The sequence below is a fragment of the Dama dama genome, chromosome 21 (genome assembly GCF_033118175.1).
Source record: "Dama dama isolate Ldn47 chromosome 21, ASM3311817v1, whole genome shotgun sequence".
Classification (NCBI taxonomy): domain Eukaryota; kingdom Metazoa; phylum Chordata; class Mammalia; order Artiodactyla; family Cervidae; genus Dama; species Dama dama.
The window spans coordinates 50,864,443-50,885,973 of NC_083701.1; the positions used below are offsets into that span (position 1 = coordinate 50,864,443).

The 21,531-nt window shown below is 35.4% G+C and overlaps 1 protein-coding gene across 3 annotated transcripts in view; it reads left to right on the forward strand.

The window, feature by feature from the left end:
• Positions 1 to 21,531, forward strand: part of CSMD3 (CUB and Sushi multiple domains 3) — a 1,326,016-nt gene that overhangs the window by 1,162,108 nt on the left and 142,377 nt on the right. For all 3 annotated transcript variants that reach the window (XM_061122845.1, XM_061122846.1, XM_061122847.1), the window contains 3 exons: positions 582 to 706; positions 9,095 to 9,191; positions 11,424 to 11,528. In XM_061122845.1, coding sequence (XP_060978828.1) covers positions 582 to 706; positions 9,095 to 9,191; positions 11,424 to 11,528 — 327 coding nt within the window. The remainder of the gene's footprint in view (positions 1 to 581; positions 707 to 9,094; positions 9,192 to 11,423; positions 11,529 to 21,531) is intronic.

Genomic DNA, 21,531 nt, shown 5'->3' on the forward strand with positions numbered 1-21,531 from the left:
GTTAGTGCTTCCATTTCCTCTGCTGTAAAATGAGGAGGATACTTATTCATATATTATTGGATTGTTGGGAAGCTTTAATAAGGTAAAATATGTAAAAGTGTTTACAAGAGTACTGGTATGTATGCTCTATATAAATGTTATAATCATAACATAATTTTAATCATCATCATTATTACTCTGAAAGGGACTTTATTACTACTCAAAAGATACATGAAGAGAAAATAATAAATATAAAATAATTCTTCAAAAATTCTTTATGTACATATGAACAATTTTTAAGTTGTGTCAATGAACATTTTAGTAATATACAAATAATATGCTATTATTGAGTTAATTATAGAATGACTTTAGATATGCTATTGCCAGGTTATCCTTTAATTAGTTGTCTAATTCTTTTTTTGTGTGCTATAGGAAGTTTTTGTGCTATAGGAAGACAATTTTCATGTTCTTTTGAGTTTTAAAGCATATGATTTGATTATGTCTGCAAGTCTAGTATCTGTCTATGTCATTGCTGACCTTTTCGCTTGTTTTAATCCTTTGCATTAGAATTAACTTCCTCTCACGGATTGCTTTACTTTCAGTGCCCTGTGGTGGAATCTTAACTAAGCGCAAAGGGACTATTTTGTCTCCTGGATACCCTGAGCCTTATGACAACAATCTGAATTGTGTGTGGAAGATCACAGTGCCAGAGGGAGCTGGCATTCAAGTAAGAATATTTAAATTTTTCTTCTTTCCATTGTATATTTGAAGTTAATCTTTTCAGAGATGACAGGATGCACATAATTTCTAGAATCTCAGCCAGTGCTTTTGACTTACATGGCTGAATTTTAAAAAAGATGTGTGTGTTCAATCACTCAGTTGAGTCCGATCCTTTGTGACCCTGTGGACTGTAGCCCGCTAGGGTCCTCTGTCCATGGAATTTTCCAGGTAAGAATACGGGAATGGTTTGCCATTTCTTCCTCCAGGGTATCTTCCTGACCCAGAGATTGAACCCACATCCCCAGTGTCTTCTGCATTGCAGTGGATTCTTTACCTGCTGAGCCATCAGGGAAGCCTTAAAGAAAGATGCTTACCATTAATTTTTTTCACCTGCTGCTGCTGCTGCTAAGTCGCTTCAGTCGTGTCCGACTCTGTGCGACTCCATAGATGGCAGCCCACCAGGTTCCTCCGTCCCTGGGATTCTCTAGGCAAGAATACTGGAGTGAATTGCCATTTCCTTCTCCATTTTTACCTTCAAGTAACAGAAAAACAATTCATGACTACATAGCAATTAAGAAAAATATATTGCCCCACATAACATTGCATCTTTGAGTAAGATGGTTTAAGCGTCGTTTATTGCAAAGGTTCAGTGTATCATTCCTGACCCAGGTTTTTTCCATCTCTGTCCTGCAATACTTAGCATATTGGCTTAGTGCTTGGACTTCCTCTCTCATGGTCTTGAAATAGCTATAAAATCTCTAGGCTTAACAGTATTTCTTAGAAATGGATGGAATGGAATGTTTCTATGTTATGTACTTTTATAATGACTGAGAACTTTTCACAAACTTTCCAGCAGAATTTCCATTCTCTCCTGTTGACCAAATTTCAATCATATCCTTTCCTAAGCCATTCCCTGGGCAATAACAAAAGACTTACTATGATTTGGCTTTGAAAAAATCAAGATTAGTTGTCTGGATCTGGCAAGGGGCTTATCCTTCTCTGAGGTACACAGCTCTCACTCAGTTAAACGAAATTGTTCTCTGTCAGCAAGGAAGAAGAATGCTATTCTACAGACAGTCAACAGTATCTACCATATTACTTCAATGGTGACCATTTTTATGGGGAGCACTTTGACCAGCTACTCTGAGAAGAAAATTGTTTCTGGGCAAGTAGATAGCCTTTTACTGCTGAGTCAGTGTTTATCCCATGGAACATGATTAAACTTCACAGAATATTAAACAGACTATATTTCATGTGTGCATGTGAGAGTTGGACCATAAAGAAAGCTGAGCACCACCGAATAATAGATGCTTTTGAAATCTGGTGTTGGAGAAGATTCCAGAGAGTCCCTGGGATAGCAAGGTTATCAAACCAGTCAATCCTAAAGGAAATCAGTCCTGAATATTCATTGGAAGGTCTGATGGCTGAAGCTAAAGTTCCAAAATGGTGGCCACCTGATGCGAAGAGCTGACTCATTAGAAAAGACCCTGATGCTGGGAAAAACAGAAGGCAGGAGGAGATGGGGACGACAGAGGATGAGATGATCAGATGGCACCACTGACTCAGTGGACATGAGTCCAAGCAAATTCCAGGAGATGGTGAAGGACAGGGAAGTCTGGTGTGCTGCAGTCCGTGGGTCACAAAGAGTAGGACACGACCAAGCAACTAAACTGAACTGAACTGATATTTCATAAAAATAACTTGCCGTTCTCCGATTGAGTCATAGGGTTTTCCTTTAGAAACTTGAGATGTATATATCAGTCATGGAAAAAATAGCCAACACATGATTCATTAAAACTGAACTTAGAAATATAATTTTCAATAAAAAGTAAATTTTTCAATTTAACTTGATAACTTTTCAGAAAATTTAAAAAAATACTTAATAGATGTAAAGTGTTAAATAGGTCAGTAAATCAATGAGAAAATTTGAAATGTACGTCTTCAGTGTTTTAAAAACATTAGCAGTCAAAATACTGCTTATATTCTGGCTAGTTGTGCTATTATTTTATGGTCAACTTTTAAAATTTGAAGATAACCAATCCACTCTATCCTGTTATTGGTAGAATTAGCAAAGATTTGAGGATCGTACATGTTCCAGATTGCATAGGCAATCTGAAATGAGCTGATATCTTTAAAATCTTCATGGAACATTTACTGTATTGTTTGGTTATACAGTTACGAGAACTATATTAGAGCATCTATATATTGGCATCAGCTTGTCCATTTTTATCTCATCTTAAAATAATAAAACCCCTGGCATTTTCCCTCTAGTTCTCACTCTATGTTCCCAGTCCCCTGTGATGTTGCTTCAGCGTCCAATGCTCTATTTGAGTCACTCTTATAATGATCACTGAGGAACATGCCATTAAATCCATTGCATTGCTCATCTTCCTTATTTTGTTAGCAACAGTCTATCCTGTCCATTCTCCGTCACTCTGAAGATATCTTTCCCCTCCATTCTACCTAATACTCTCTTGAATTTTGTTTTGTTTTCTTTTCTACATTTATAGTTGTTGCTTCTACATCTAGGAACATGATCTCCTCTTCTGCAATTCATCAGATATGGTGTTTGTGAGACTCTGTGTTCTTTGTCCATCTCACGTGCACCATTCTCTGTGCCGCCTTGTCTACTTTCATAGCTTCAGCTACCATTATGCGCTGATGCTGAGTCATAGTAGATAATTAGAAAACATCCTTTTAAATTAAGGATTGAATAGATGATGATTTCCAAACCTAATATTTAACCCATACCTTTCACCTAAGCTTGCCCTTTATCCAACTGCCCACTGGACATTTTCAGCTAAACTTTTTACATCTCTCTTATATATACATATGTGTGTGTGTGTGTGTGTGTGTGTGTGTGTACTTATTCATTTTGGCTGTGCTGAGTTGTCCTTGTTGTGCACAGACTTTCTCTAGTCACAACGAGTGGGAGCTACTCTCTAGTTTTAGTACATAGGCTTCTCATTGGAGTGGTTTCTCTTGTGGAGCATGGACTCTAGGGTGCATGGGATTCAATTGTACTGTGTGAGCTTAGTTGCCCTGCAGCATGTGGGAATGACCTGGTGTCCCCACATTGCAAGGCAGATTCTTAATCACTGGACCACCAGGGAAGCCCCTAAACTTCTTACATCTCTAATTCAACCTGTTCAAAACTGACTTCATGGCTTTTTTTCTCAAAGTTGTGAATCTTCCCCATTTTGCTCCCTCAGAATGAACCCTTCATCCATTCAGTTGCACAAGCCAAAAACTTTGATGATTTTCTTCTGTGTCCAAGTGCACAAAGAACTGTATCAGATCTGTCTTTCACAAACCTCTCAAAGTCTATTTTCTCCATCCACACTCTTACCACTCAAGATTAGGTGGCCATCATCCATGTTCCAGGTTCTTATTCTCCTCCAATCTATTCCTCACAGGGCAAAGAGAGTAACTTTCTAAAAATAATAATCTAATGCTCTGAGTTTCCTGCTTTACAATACCTCGATCATCCTCTCTATCCTGAACTCCATGACACAGCTGATTACGCCTTTGCGCTTTGTCCTCATATCTTGCCTCTATTTCACTTCTTTATAGAAACTTGACTCTCTCTTGCCTCTGGACCTTTGTGAATGTTGTTCTTTCTACTGCCAACACTCTCCATCATCTCCTTTATTTGGTTTATTCTTCCTCATTATTTGTGTCTCACCTTAAAAACAGTTCTTGTGGAAGACCATCCATGAACTTGAAGCAATGTTAAGCCCTCTTGCTGTATGTTCTCATTGATCCCTGTAATATCCTTATATCATAATACCCGTCACATGTTATTGTTTTGATTTGTGTGCTCAGTTGCACAGTCCTGTCTGACTTTTTGTGACCCCGTGGACTGTAGCACACCAGGCTTCTCTGTCCATAGGATTTTCCAGGCAAGAATACTGGAGTGGGTTGCCATTTGTTTTTACTTAATTACCTGTAAGTTCATGGGGTAAGTAACTAAGTCTTTTCTGACAGCTAGCACAGAGCCTAGCGGTCTGTGCTCAGTAATTATTTTTCAAATAAACCAATGAATATTTCCAAAAGCAGTGAAGTTTTAGGTGACTTTAAGGAGTTAACATAGAATAATGGACTAACATGACATCTGAAGATAATGTTATGTTCTCTATCACTGTCCTGGCAAACACTGTTCACAACTAGAAACCTTGTATCAATGATGCTATAAGATCTTTCATTGAAGTAGCATTGTATTTAATGATTGTACCTTAGAAAACAAAATTTGAGTTTAGCACAGTATTGATCAAAGTTACAGATTGTGAAGCATATTTTAATGTAAATACTGTGTATAACTACAAAGTGCTTTTTCCTAATTAACCTTGCTAATTTTATATGTCCCTTGAGAAGGAAATGGAAACCTGCTCCAGTATTCTTGCCTGGAAAATCCAATGGACAAAGGAGCCTGGTTGGCTACAGTCCATGGGGTCACAAAGTCACACATGACTGAGGGACTGAGCATAGTTTTAGATGTATCACTAAATCATAGAAACTTATAACACACACACCCATAATGTAAGACATATTTGAAATTTCACTAAATTCACCTAAAAGCAACCTGGCTAGTACACCAGATTTAAAGTAATGTTTATTATCTTTTATTCTTTCGTGCTAAACATATGTGCAAATAAAGATTTATATGAATATTTGATAAATCATATATGAAATGGGATAACCACTAGTAGAGAGAAGAAACATTTGGAATGCTGAAAAAGTTACAAATAGAATGACTGAGAATTTTTGGGAAATACCCTCAACAAATAAACTAACTTATTATGTTTCTATTACATGAGTGGGAGGAGTATATTCATTTTTTTTCCCTGTATGTTTTAGCAAGGTATATTGGAGGGAGAATTTCAAAGGAGCTACAATTAATAGTAACAGAATTATCAAGCAAAGAGCAATCTTTAAAGTAAAATGGGATTTGGATGTCTGTATAAGGGATGTCTGTACAATGGATATCCGGAGAAGACAATGGCATCCCACTGCAGTACTCTTGCCTGGAAAATCCCGTGGATGGAGGAGCCTGGTAGGCTGCAGTCCATGGGGTCATGAAGAGTTGGACACACCTGAGTGACTTCACTTTCACTTTTCACTTTCATGCGTTGGAGAAGGAAATGGCAACCCACTCCAGTGTTCTTGCCTGGAGAATCCCAGGGACTTTGGAGCCTGGTGGGCTGCCGTCTATGGGGTCGCACAGAGTCAGACACGACTGAAGCGACTTAGCAGCAGCAGCAGCATAAGAAATATCTGGTTTTAGTTACTGAAAATTCGTTACCTCATAAAGTTGTCCTGTTGTCATAGTGGACAACTCCATCTAATTTAAAGTTCTTCTGAACACTGAGTCTGTATCTTCTCCTTTTTAAGGCTTTTATTTGACTCTCATTTAACTTTCTGTCATAATGAATCTTCAACCATTTACTTAATTCTCCTACACCTCTATGTATGCCAAACAACATTCACAACTTGCCCAGAATCCTACTGGCAAATTGCATTAGTTTTCTGTGACTTCTGTAACAAAGCATGAACTCAAAAGTTTAAAACAACTGAACTTTATTCTTTCACGGTACTGGAAGCTGAAAGTCCCAAATCAGTCGTACTGCACTGAAACAGCAGTGCTGACGGGACTGCGCTCCTGCCGCCCTCCACCTCCCCTCTGCGCAGGCTCCAGGGAAGACTCCTTTCCTTGCCTCTTCCGGTTCCTGGTAGCTGCCATCATTCCTTGGCTTCTGACTTGTTCAGTCACTAAGTCACGTGTGACTCTTTGCAACCCCATGGACTGCAGCACGCCAGGCTTCCCTGTCCTTCACTGTCTCCCTGAATTTGCTCAAACTCATGTCCGTTGAGTCAGTGATGCCATGCAACCATCTCATCCTCTGTCATCCACTTCTCCTCTGACTATATCCCTTCAAATTCTGCTTCTGTGATCACATTGCATTCTCTTCTTCTGTCTATGTCAGATCTTCCTTGACATCTTATAAGATCATCTGTGATTGTCTTTAAGGCTCATTTAAATCATCTAGGATAGTCTCCCTATCTCAAGATATTTAGTTTATTCACATTTGAAAGATTCTTTCCCATACAAGGCAATATTTATAGGCTCAAGGGATCAGAACCTGATTATTTTGGGGAGTCATATTCACATATAAATGTCCAGAATTAAACAGATTTCCTTCCTCTTACAAAGGTAATAAGTTTTCCTGGAGATATCTACATTTCTGATTTTGCCATCCCTCTAATCTCAAAAACTCAGGGGAAAATACTTTAAAATATTTTCTGTCACTTCCCTCTCCTATTCATATCACACAGAAAGCAGTAATTTCTACTATAGCAACGCATGTGACATCTAGGTCCCCCTTTCTACCATTCCTGGCTACTAGCCTACTTTATTCATCTTTCTTTGCTTCTCATGTGGGTCACTGGAATCAACATTAAAATTGTCTTTTCATTTTTATTTTCTTTACTAATTGCAGTAGTTCTGTACTTAAACCATAGTCCTGATTAGGCTCCTTCAATTCACCTTCTAAAACCTTCAATGAATACTCCTCAATTGCATAATTATTATGCTGGTATTCAGTCTATATAGCCCTTCTCTCTCTCTTTCTCTCCCTTAGCTAAGATACATTAAATCCTCAGTTCATACTAGGCACTATTCTAAGGTAAAATTACTTTAAATTTTACAACAAATCTATAAATAGGTGCTTTATTAAAGTGATTAATATAAGAGATCTATGGCACAGAGAGATTAACAATTCTTTCAGAGTTACATGCTATGGAGTAGAGGGAACCAGGAAGTTTCAAACCCCAGAATTCTAATATTTCTTGTATTTATCCATTAATCTTTATTCTTTCTTTTTTCTACTTCTTCTAACTTTTTACATATTTTCTTCTATGTAAATGCCCTTCACTGTGGCTAAATCTGATTACTGATGGTTCACTAAATCTACCCCATGGCTTGTCTCTTCTACATTTTTACTGACTCAATAACTTCTATCAGTGTGGAACCTCGCAGTACATTTTGCTTATTTCAAATATCAACTCCTACAAAAATCCTTACTTCTGTTTACTTTTTCTTGTTTTTTAAAGCCAAATGTGACTTTTTCTTTTCTTGACTTGAAAAGAAAGAAAAGTCAGATATGAAGAGAGAATTGACCATTTTTTAAGGAGCTGGTGATTATATTGCAATCATACAGTTTTAATTCCAGTCTTCCTCCTGTCCTGGAACATTGCCTTTCAGCCTAACGCCTGTCACACAGGCAGGGTATCTGTTGCCATGTGGCGCTCACCTCTGGAAAAGAGGCATAAGCATTTATTTGAATGGAAGAATGGTGATGGCCTATTTTGTGGATAAGAAAATTTTTAGTGAATGCAATTGTTAGAAGTATTTAGTAAATGAGTGAAATGTTTACATTTATTACAGACCTTAGCTAAATAAAAATAAATTTATTTGAATAACACTATTCCTTTACCTCCTCCTAAACTATGAAATATGTAATAGACAAAAAAAAAAATAGATAACATCCATAGTTGTGAGGGTTCTGTGGGTTCTTGCAAAAATTCAAGCTGTGCCAAGTGAAGTGCAACAAAGTAACACAGGCCTCTTTCTTTAGATAAAATTTAATAGACATGAGAGAATTATACTCAGCATTTCCCTTATCAACTCTGTGAATCTTCACAGTGATTTAGTTATTATGATGCTGTTTATAAAAATATAGTCATTTATAAAACTAATCTTTAAAAGACATATCCAAATCAGTTATAAAGTATTATTTTTGGTTATTCATATTTAAATATATCAAAAATGTACATGGGGGATTATTATATTAATTTGTAAAAATACAATAAAAACAGGAAATTTAACAAAGGTTATACAAAGTAAAACATAATAAAATGTATCCAGGATAAACCTAGTTCAAAAAGCATATATATTATAGATTATTATATGGTGGTCTGTGTGGACCAGAAATCTGCTTATATCCTAATAGGTAAAGCAGATGAGAAAATTCAGGACACAAGAATCAAACACTCTAAAACAAAACAAAACAAAAATTAATCAATTGTTTGGAACATGGCTTAATTCAGATTCTAGGCACTAAGACATTGGATTAACGCAATAAGGTGGTGACGGACATTCTCAATGCTATAACCAATACTGAACACTGCTAGATGCCTCAGAGGCTTTTATTATAAAAGTCAGTGTGTGTATGCCAGTGCCATAAAGGCAATGATCGTTTCTGTTAAAATCCTTCCATGGAGAGCCACAATCATATGGTCCAGGCTTTGAGCTCTCTCTTCCAGAAGAGTTGAGTGGACTATAGTATACGCATCGCATTAGAAGTATGTGTTCTTACAGATAATTATTATTTCATAGGTGCAAGTTGTCAGCTTTGCTACAGAACATAATTGGGATTCTCTGGACTTTTATGATGGGGGAGACAACAATGCCCCAAGACTTGGAAGTTATTCAGGTAAATAGAGAACTAAGTTTAATTAAAATACATTATAATTAGGAATGTAAAATCTCTCTCCCTCTCTCTCTAAAGCACTCCCTAGATCTCTGACTTGGTGGTTTTAATTTTGCTTTTTACAAACTATATGCAAAGAACTAAACTACAAGGTAGAAGTTTGAAAGGCTTTAAAGACAATGAAATTGAAATTGCTATTTAAAGCCTTACTATACATTGTTACTGTATTTGTGTAATTATTTATTGATGCTTTTTGTGTTAATAGTAATATTTTTAGCTGAGCCTTGGCTCAAGAACAGTATATATGCTCCTCTCCCTTAAAAAAAAGGATGAGAAGTAATAGTTAAAAATTAGACAATGCTTGAAAATTATAATATAGTCACTTGATAGAATGTTATGCAGCCATTAAAACAATTATAGAGATTATGTAACAACATGGTAAGTGCTACAAGGTACTGTTGTATGAGAATAAAGAGGATAAGAAATTAATTCTATGAAATGAATTAAATTATATAAGATTCATACTATATACATATGTATCAAGACCAGAAGATTTTATAATTTGTTATGGTTTGTGAAGGTAGTTTGTGCATTAATCTAACAGCTTCTTACAACATATTTAGGGTGAAATGAAGTTTCATTTTAAATTTAACTGTATGTTTTACTTTAATTTTGGTTATAGTGTTTAACTATAGAAATGTAAACATAGCTAAACTATGAACTTACATGTTTCAGATATAGAATTTTGAGTGTCATAAAGTTTTTAATAGATTTTAAAATGGAGCATGTTAATCTACTTTTGAGCAACACCATTGAAGAAAGCAAAGAAGAAGTATCTAGAGTAAGAGTAATTTGGTTTAGGCATTACAAATATTCTGGAAATAGATTTAGAAAGAAATTTTTCTTGGATAAATTGTAAGAATTTTTGTATGTATGCATTTGTCTGTAATAGACTTAGTATAATACTTTCTGAATGATAAGTACAATAACTAAATGATAAAAAGTAATAAATAATAACAGCTGTTGATTGCCAAGTGCTAGCTCTGTGTGAAGCTTGTCATTCATTTCCTCATTTGATCTTTCCAGCAGCCCTGGTAGGTGATTGACACTAAAGGAAATTAAGTTGCCCAAGGTTGTACATCTAACGTTAGAATGAGACTGGGACCCAGCTGGTGTGACTCCACAATCAAAGCTCTTAGTCACTAAGATCTTCTAAGAGATCAAAGACAGTCAGAGTGACCTTTGAGTTTCTGTTCAGCTCTGTCTTCACTGATTCAGTTAGGACAGTATAAGGCAGAGAACAAGTTCAGCTGGGTGGGGGGAAACAATTGTGTGTTTTGTAATGAGTTTGTCCTGGTTTCTCTTATAGAAGACTCAGTGGTTAAGGTACATAGTGTTGTGGAAAGTAAGTATGAAGTAACTAGAAAATTACCAGAAAAATGTTGGCAGCACTGTCAACTCATATGCTTGTTGAATTTTATCTTGAGACACAGTTGACAGTTATTTTTATACTTGTCATTTGAAATTGCTTGAGTTGTAATCTTAAGGATCTTAAACTATTAATGTCAGATAGTCAAAAAGTAATTGGTTCAAGCAGATATTTTCAATTCAATAATTGAATAAATTAAAGTTGATTTCCTATAGAAGTTCAGGGAACAAGATTATAAAGCATTTGCTAAGAGACAAGGCTATCACTAGTTCATAATTGGCATTTTTTTTTAATGCTAACAACCAGCTTTGCTGTTCGTGTAAGAAATATCAAGATACTTCACCTGATATAGAAGAAAGTATATATATTTAAATATCAGAATAAAGGGTGATAAATGAATATTTCTTTAAACACATATAAAATCTTGTTATTATTTCATAAAAACACATGCAAATTTTAAAACTAAATTTATTATCTTGTACATGAATTACTGAAATCCACATGAAATTCAAAATATTTATTTTAGGTGACTAGTAAAATTTTCTGCTTTTCAACAGCTTTGTTTGCTGTTACCTATTTTAGCGAGCTGTCTAATGTGCTGTCAAAGGTCTGTCTCCTTGGCGATAGTCAAGAACAGTAATATGAAAGACAAATATGTGAGAAATATTTTTATTTAAAAATTCCTATAAAACATTTTAATAATATATAATTTCAGTGATAACTTGTTGGCCGATTAATAATTAAGTTAGTTTTGTTATATTACTTATTATGTGATCACTGAACCACGTTTTCAATTATCATTTCAGGAACAACAATACCCCATCTTTTGAATAGTACATCTAATAATCTATATCTAAATTTTCAATCAGACATCAGTGTTTCTGCTGCAGGATTTCACCTTGAATACACAGGTAAATAAAATATTACGTGCTGTTCAAGAAAATTGAGTAAAAACATATTAATTTTGAATATTGCTTTTCTGAATATATAAATTTAATGGACTTTGTCAAAATAGAACGTTGTCTTACTTTAAGATTCTGAAGTGTTTATTTAATTCAACTACAAAATTATGTGTATAAAGTTCTGATGATTTTAGTCAGAATTTACAGGTATTTTATTTTTTTTTAATTGTAAATGCACTTAATATAACATTTGCCTTCTTTACAAAAATCTTAAATGCACAATGCAGTAGTGTTAACTATAGGTGCTATGTTGTACAGCAGATTTCTAGAACTTGGCTCACCTTGCTTAAATGAAACCAGTTGACCAACAGCTCCTCATTTCTCCCTCTTCTCAGCCATTAGAAACCACCATTTTCTTTTCATGTCTAGTGAGGTTGACTATTCTAGATACTCTGTATAAGTGGTATCATGTAGCATTTGTCCTTCTATGTCTGGCTTATTTCAATTTTTCTTATTAAAGAGACTCACCTTTCCATCTTGAATATTCTTGTCTCGCTCATCAAATATTAGTTGACTGTATATGCAAGGGTTTATTTCTGGGCTCTCAATTCAATTACATTGGTCTATGTGTGCATTTTTATGCCAGTACCATACTATTTAAGTTATAATATCTTTGCAGTGCAATTTGAAATCAGAGAGAATGATATTTCTAGTTTTGTTCCTTCTCGGGATTACTTTGGATGTTTGGAAACTTTTGTGGTCCCATATGGAGCTTCCCTGGTGGCTTTGACTATAAAGAATCTGACTGTGATGTGGAGACCAGGGTTCAATCCTTATATCAGGAAGATCCCCTTGCAAAGGGAATGGTTACCACTCCAGTATTCTTGCTTGGAGAATTCCAGAGGCAGAAAACCCTGAGGTCACAAAGTATTGGACATGACTAATGCTTTCACTCTCATGAATTTTAAGCCTTTTTTTTTTCTTATTTATTTGAAAAAAAAAATCCCATTGGAATTTTGGTAAGGATTGTATTGATGCCATAGATGGCTTTGGGCCATATGGGCACTTTGGAAATACTAGTTCTCCATATTCAGTTCAGTTCAGTTCAGTCGCTCAGTCATCTCCAACTCTTTGTGACCCCATGGACTGCAGCATGCCAGCCAGGCCTCCCTGTCCATCACCAACCCCCAGAGTTTACTCAAATTCATGTCCAGTGAGTTGATGATGCCATGCAGCCATCTCATCCTCAGTCATCCCCTTCTCCTCCCACTTTCAATCTTTCCCAGCATTAGGGTCTTTTCAAATGAGTCAGTTCTTCCCATCAGGTGGCCAGAGTATTAGAGTTTCAACTTCAGCATCAGTCTTTCCAATGAATATTCAGGACTGATTTCCTTTTGGATGGACTGATTGGATCTCCTTGCAGTCCAAGGGACGCTCAAGAGTCTTCTTCAATATCACAGTTCAAAAGCATCAATTCTTTGGCGTTCACCTTTCTTTATAGTCCTACTCTCAGATCCATACATGACTGCTGGAAAAACCATAAGTTTGACTAGACAGACCTTTGTTGGCAAAGTAACATCTCTGTTTTTTAATATGCTGTCTAGGTTGGTCATAACTTTCCTTCCAAGGAGTAAGTGTCTTTTAATTTCATGGCTTCAATCACCATCTGAAGTGATTTTGGAGCCCAAGAAAATAAAGTCTGTCACTGTTTCCATTGTTTCCCCATCTATTTGCCATGAAGTGATGGGATCGGACGCCATCTTAGTTTTCTGAATGTTGAGCTTTAAGCCAACTTTTTCACTCTCCTCTTTCACTTTTATCAAGAGGCTCTTTAGTTATTCTGGACTTTCTGCCATAAGGGTGGTGTCATCTGCATATCTGAAGTTATTGATATTTCTCCCAGCAATCTTGTTTCCAGTTTGTGCTTTCTGCAGCCCAGCATTTCCCATGATGTACTCTGCATATAAGTTAAATATCTCCTTAGTGGGGGAATATTTCGTTTGTGGTAATTTAAGAATCTGTCCACTTGTGGGGGCAGACCATATTAACTAAACATAAACATTTTAAAGAACTTCCTTATGTACACAGAAGCCTCCAAAATCACTGGTTGAGATATAAGAACATAGTAACCTCTGTAAGAGAAAACTGTATATTTTAAATGAATAGAAACAGGACCTTTAAGAAAATTTTTTATAAATTAGTTTCAATATTTAGAAAAAGCAGAATATTTAACCAGTAGGGTACTGGAAAAAATAATGTGTGTGTGTGTGTGTGTGTGTGTGCATTACAAATAAGGTACGTCTATTAACTTTTCTGAATTGAGAAGATACCCATTTTACTGCACATCTTTGGTATTTCATTTCTGAAAATCCCTGAAATAAAAGTTCTGCCCACAGGGTAACATAAGGAAGTAATCACATTGGGGAAATAACAGTCTCATAATCACACTATGAATACCAACAACAGATGCAAAAGACATTAACATTTGCTATAAAAAGGACAGATTTTGTGTTTTCTTTCTTTTTAACCATGAAAGTAGGCTCCTTCTGAATTCCTAAAGGAATATTTCAAGTTGTAAAGGTTTCAGGAAACATGGCAGGTGTTCTATCTTGGGAAAAGGAAATTTGGCTGAGATTCCTTCTAGCAAGTGAATATTTTCTCTATCTGAGTTTCCTACTCACTCATGAGGTTTTTCAGGGGAAAAAAATAATCTCGATTATATGATGGCACAACATATTAGACAGATAAGCCTTATTTTGTATTTACTTAAAATGGAAATGCTGACAAGTGGCTGATTTTTGTCATATAGTTCAATTTTGCTCCTTTAACTTTGGACCATGTCATTTTAACTTTGAAATGTGTTATTATGATTATGATCATACAAATCTGATGTTCCTTCTGCTCAATTTATCATTCTCATGCCTTAGTCTCATTGATATTTCTAAAGGCCCACTTTGATCATTTCATATCATTATTTTCCTGTTATCTACTGTAAAAAGGCAGCAATTCATTTCTTCTCCTCATCTCCGTATTGCCTCCCAAATGTGAGAACAAACTCACTTGTTTATTTATCAAATTTTTATTGAATAGCTACTAGATGTTAGGTATACTTTCTAAATGTAAGTACTACATATTTGTATCAGATCCAGTCCTAAAAAAACAAAAAAAAAACAACAACAAAGCTTCAGAGTAACTGAAAACAAGGACATACAAACAGGAATAATTGCAAAATTACAGTGTAAAGACTGTAAGTATAGTTTATGTAAGTTGATGCTTTTCTAATAATTGTACACTATAGTTATCTCAAAGTCTTATTGAAAATCCAGATAATGAGACTCCACCCCAGTAGATAAGTCAGTCTTTATGAGATTCAGCAAACCATGTGTACTTTCATCAACTTCCCAAAGTTACTTTCACAATGGCCAAAATATGATATCATATGTAATGTAGATGATGACACAGAGAAGGTAGTGATCAAAACTCTTAGGGGTTGCTTGTGGTAGAGTAAGGGAAGACTTCACCAAAGGACAAATATAATTGCTTTTTTTCCAGGTAAGAATTAAAGTATAGCTATGAAAATAGCTTGGCACTTTTAAAGGACCTCCTAGAATGTAAAAATGTTTGTCATTTATTGGGTCTGACTCTTTGCAATCACATGTATGTAGCCTTCCAGGCTCCAATCCCAGGCAGGAGTATTGAAATGGGTTGCCTTACCCTTCTCCAGGGGATCTTCCTGACCCAGGAGTTGAACATATGTCTCCTGCATTGCAGGCAGATTCTTTATTGTTTGAACCATGAGGGAAGCCCTTCCTAGAATGTAGGTGGACATAAGATAATTTATGCTGGAATCAGACTTAGGTTCCTGTCTTGGCACTGCCATTGATGGCCTTGTGACATTAGGTGATTTCTAAGTTTCCCTAAGAACCCAGTTTCCTCACCTGTAATATGTGATAATAATAGCATGTTATTTGAAAGATTGTGTCAGAGTTCAATAAGATCAACCATACAAAGTGTTTCTCATAGGACCAGGTACATAGCAAACCCTCAGTAGATATCATGCTTTTCTAATAATGAGATGAACCCACATGACTGGAGTTGTTATGGAAGATTAGATTCAGGAGATGGCAGACAGGTTTATTTTGCAGAAAGAAGAGATTTACTGAAGGGGTTTCAATTTGAGGAATAAGATAGAAATTTCAAAGTCCCTTTTATTTTAAAAAGTGATGAATGCATTGCAGGAAGAAAATATCCAGAAGAAAAGGAGTAGCAATGGTTCAAATGAGAAACTCTGAAGATGGTTGTTGTGGTTTTGTAAATGAAATGTTAAAAGATGCAGGAAATAATTAGGTAAAATTGAAAGATTTATGGCCAGTTCAGTGCTGGAGATGAGAAAGAGAGAAGTGTTGAGGATGATTATCATGTTTTGGTGTTTTGATTTTTACTTTAGATCATATCTCTTTGTATATGATCATAGTTTTTCTTAATTTCTTTGGCAAGCTGATTAATTTTTTAGATTTTTTGTTTGATTTTTAGAACTTAGACATGGAATTAAATAAAGATCAACATAATTACTTGTATTTATCTGTAATATTAAACAGCACACCTTGTAGTGGGATCTAGGAACCAAAAATACTTCCTAATTTAACTAATGATAGGACCAGTTTAGGGACAAGCTTTCAAGAATGAAACTCACTCATGTTTGTTTTGGATATTCAGGGTCTTTTGTGTTTCCATACAAATGGAAACTAGAAATAAAACTACCATATGATGCAGCAATCCCACTACTGGACATATACTCTGAGAAATCCACAATTCAAAAAGACACATGTACCACACTGTTCACTGCAGCATTATTTACAATAGCCAGGACATGAAAGCAACCTAAATGTCCATTGAGAGATAAATGGATAAAGAAGTCGTAGTACATATATACAGTGAAATATTACTCAGCCATAAAAAGGAATGAAATTGGGTCTTTCATAGTGATGTGGGTGAACCTAGAGTCTATCATACACAGTGGAAGTAAGTCAGAAAGAGAAAAACAAATACCATATATTAATGCATATATATAGAATCTATAAGCATGGTAGCATGAATTAACCTACTTACAGTGCAAGAACAGAGACACAGATGTAGAGGACAGACTTGTTGACATAGTGGGGGAAGGAAAGAGTGGGACAAAATGAAAGCGTAGTATTGACATATATACAGTACCATGTGTAAAATAGATAGTAAGAAGCTGCTGAATAACACAGGGAGCTCAGCTCAGTGCCCTGTGATGACCTAGAGGGGTAGGATAGGAGGTGTGGGTGACATGGAGCTCGAGAGGAAGGGGATTTATACATTTATAGCTGGTCTGCATTGCTGTACAGCAGAAATTAACAAAACATTGTAAACCAATTATACTCCAATTAAAAAAAAAGAATGAAACATATGAAAGGTTCATTTGGTGCTACTTGCAACATAAGAAAAAAAATGGTAGATGGATACAACATTTATATGTATGTAATCATCCAGTAATCACTCAGTAATCTTTATATTTTATAGTCAGCTTATTAGCCTTCTTAATTTTATCCACAAATTCGTTTTGCCGTGTAACATAACATATTTGCAAGTATAACATAATGGTAGTAAAAATCCTGCCTACCACACTGGAACACTGAGTATAGGCCTAGTCAACAGACCAAGGATGTTCTGTAGGAATTTTGAAGAGAATTCAAGAGATTCATGAAGAAAAGTTCAGTTTGGGTAAAGATTTTTTTCTGCCAGTAAAAGCTGTTAAAAGTTATTGAAGGATTATGTAATCCTTTCTGGTAACTTTTGAATTTAGGATTACATACTTGTCTTCCAAGGTGACTTTGAAGACTATTTTCCAAAGGATTAGAAATGGGTTAAATGCCTTCTCAAAGTAATTTATTTGCCAGTTAGGATTTAGATGTTTGACAAACTATGATAATCAATAAAAAACTGACTATAAATTCAGTGTTCTCTTAATACATATTCCAGACACGTAATTCAGAAGAAATATTCTGTAGCAGACAAAAATTATTTAGAATCCCATTTTTACATCTATTCTAATCTTTGATTTCCATAGATGAAAAAACACTTGATTTTGAGTAATAAAATTCTAGAAAACTAATAAAATAAAATTACTATTTCTACCTTTTGGTCTGAAAATACTTTAAAAAATCTTTTTCCAGCTTTATTGAGAAATAGTTGACATACATCACTATTTAAGGTATACAGAAAAGGTGGTTCAATTTATATATGTTGTGAAATGATTAATACAATAGGTTTAGTTAACATCTATCATTTCATATAGATGCAGTAAAAAGAAAGGAAAAAAAGCATTTCTCCTTGTAATGAACCTTTAAGATCTACTCTCTTAACAAACATATATCATAGAAAAGTGTTAACTATAGCCATCGTGTCATATGTTTCACCCCTAGTTACATTACACTCATTTATCCTATAACTGGAAAGTTGTACCTTTTGATTACCTTCATGAGTGTATTTATTAGTATTTCAATCTCTACTCTCTTAGAGGTTGTATTTGTTCCACAAATCAGGGTAAATTTTCTAAGTTACACACAAAGTGAGATAATAAATATAAATTTGGAAATGTTCTCAATTACATTTTTCTGAGATGTTGATATATTAATGTTATGCTATTAAATTACCTGATATATAATGAGATAGCCAATAGTAATAAAAAGATTTTTTAAAAATCAGTTTTTCCTTCTGTTAATAACAAAAGAGAGACATTGAAGAGAAAGAAGGCAGGCAGAAGACACGTTTGCCTAGAAATCTTGGAAGGCCCATCTAAGGCAAATATTTATACCAGAGTTCCAGAGTTTATAGGATACAGTTTTCTCTGCTTAATCAAGATAAGCTAAAACACTTATGAAAAGAGTCTGATTTACATTTTTCTATTTTCCAATATGAGCAATCGTAAGTTGACATGAAGCTGCATCATTCTTTGTGTTGGACACTGTACTGGTGTTCTGGTTTGATAGTCATGTGGACTAGTATGGTTAGGTGTACTCGAGTTCTGTTTCAGTAGTCATGTAAATAGATGTAGATGCTCTGAGTTAGTATATTTTTTCCAACATTGTTCACATTCTTTCTGCTTACTGATCCACAAGAGCACTAGAAGGTGGGAATCTATTCATCAGTTTGCATGTGTGTGTGTGTGTGTGTGTGTATTTTAAACATATGTGATTCTGCTTATAATTGTATGTCTTGCATAAATGTATTTGTTGCTAGGGAAAATGTTCCTAGTGCGTGGAATGCCGTTAATTGCATCAGTGTTGGTTCAGTTCAGTTCCGTTCCGTTCAGTCGCTCAGTCGTGTCCGACTCTTTGCGACCCCATGAATCGCAGCACACCAGGCCTCCCTGTCCATCACCAACTCCTGGAGTCTACCCAAACCCATGCCCATCGAGTTGGTGATGCCATCCAGCCATCTCATCCTCTGTCATCCCCTTCTCCTCCTGCCCCCAATCCCTCCCAACATTAGGGTCTTTTCCAACAAGTCAACTCTTCCCATAAGGTGGCCAAAGTACTGGAGTTTCAGCTTCAGCATCAGTCCTTCCAATGAACACCCAGAACTGATCTCCTTTAGGATGAACTGGTTGGATCTCCTTGCAGTCCAAGGGACTCTCAAAAGTCTTCTCCAACACCACAGTTCAAAAGCAGCAGTTTTTCGGTGCTCAGCTTTCTTCACAGTCCAACTCTCACATCCATACATGGCCACTGGAAAAACCATAGCCTTGACCAGACGGACCTTTGTTGGCAAAGTAATGTCTCTGCCTTTTAATATGCTATCTAGGTTGGTCATCACTTTCCTTCCAAGAAGTAGGCGTCTTTTAATTTCATGGCTGCAATCACCACCTGCAGTGATTTTGGAGCCCAAAAAAATAAACTCTGACACTGTTTCCACTGTCTCCCTATCTATTTCCCATGAGGTGATGGGACCAGATGCCATGATCTCAGTTTTCTGAATGTTAAGCTTTAAGCCAACTTTTTCACTCTCCTCTTTCACTTTCATCAAGAGGCTTTTTAGTTCCTCTTCACATTCTGCCATAAGGGTGGTGTCATCTGCATATCTGAGGTTATTGATATTTCTCCCGGCAATCTTGATTCCAGCTTGTGCTTCATGCAGCCCAGCGTTTCTCATGATGTACTCTGCATATAAGTTAAATAAACAGAGTTAAAATATACATGTACATGTTACATAATAATATGTGACAAATTTTGTTTAGTAGATTGGTTAATACAAGATACATTCTGTTGAAAAAAGTCTGTATACTTATCATTGCTGATTTCTCCAAGACCTGCAACTAGTAGCCCAGCTCATATTGAATTCATCCTTTATCACCAACTTCTACATTATTCTCAAACCATTATCTTATAATGATAAATATTAAATGCCAAGTGATAATTATATTAAAAATCATTAAATATGGTGTAAACCTAGAAATAATAGTTATTTTGTATCCATTATTTAGAGAAAAATTTTAAATTGAAGACCTGCAGTATTTTTAAAATAAGATCTTCACTATCATTGAATACAAGCACTGGTCCAAAGACATATGGTTCAGTTTCTGTTGATTTCTCTTGCATGCGCACTAAGTCACTTCAGTCATGCCTGATTTTTTGCAGCCCTATGGACTGTAGCCCGCCAGGCTTCTCTGTCCACAGGGGATTCTCCAGGCAAGAATACTGGAGTGGGTTGCCATGCCCTCCTCCAGGGGATCTTCCTGACCCAGGGATGGAACCTGTGTATCTTAAGTCACTTGCATTTGCAGAATATAAATCCTGGGTTTTTGGTTATTTTCAAAAAATTTGTACATGGGTTGTCATGTCAAATTCATGAAGTGTTTTTTTTTTTTTTTTTCTTTTTACATAACAGTGTTGCTGGAAGTCTTAGCAATAATTAAACTTCCTTCTTCTCCCTTTCTCCCTCTCTCATTGCATTAAGGACTCATTAATATCATTATGGAATACTATGTATGTATATATTCAAAATGATCAAATACAAATGTTATGGCTTACACCATTTTCTCCTTCAGATTGCTTTGTGAACAAAATTAGAAAGAATATTTTTGTTTATAAATACATTTTGAAAATTGGACTGAGGTTTTAATGTTTTCAGTCAGGGTAACTGCCCACAGTAATTTAACAGCAGATATAATTAATTCTGTGCAATTTTTGATGTGGATTTTTCCCTGTACTCATTTTATTTGCTTTTGGCTATAGCACCTAATTCATTGAACCAATTCCTGTTTAAAAAATTCACTCAAAGAGCATCTTTGATTGCCAAAGACACAATTTTACAAAATTTATACTCATAAAGATGAAAATGACTCAGTATGTTGATTGGCTAGGCTTAGTTAAGCAGGAGAGAGCTGTTTGAAACATTTTACAAATACCTTTCTTTGTTGATTCCTGCAAATAACCTACTGGTATTGTTACTTAGAAAGCAATGAAAAATAATAAAGAAGACATTTTTAAACTACTGAGTTTAATCACTCAGTTTTGTAAATTAAAAAAATGACTTAAAAATATGAACTGCAGTTTTTTAAAGATATTTCTGTTTTATTTTCTTTAGTGCATGTAAAATAATTGAATGCAAAAAAAAAAAAATGAGAGGGGTTGCCAATATATGACTTCTCTTTCTTATCTAATTCCTTCATTACCTTATTTCCTTCCCTGAGACAATCTTATTAAACAGATTAGGGGGTCAAACTCAAGCTTTTCTAGGAAAATAGAAGGCAATATGTTTTTATACCCCCAAATTCTCTACTAATTCTAATTTATCTACTAGATTTTATTGTTATTCAGTTGCTAAGTCATGTCTGACTCTTTGTGACTCCATGGAATGTAGTACACCAGGTTTCCCTGTCCTTTATTGTCTCCCAGAGTTTGCTCAAACTCATATCCATTGAGTCAATGATGCCATCCAACCATGTCATCCTCTGTCACCCTCTTCTCCTCCTGCCTTCAATCTT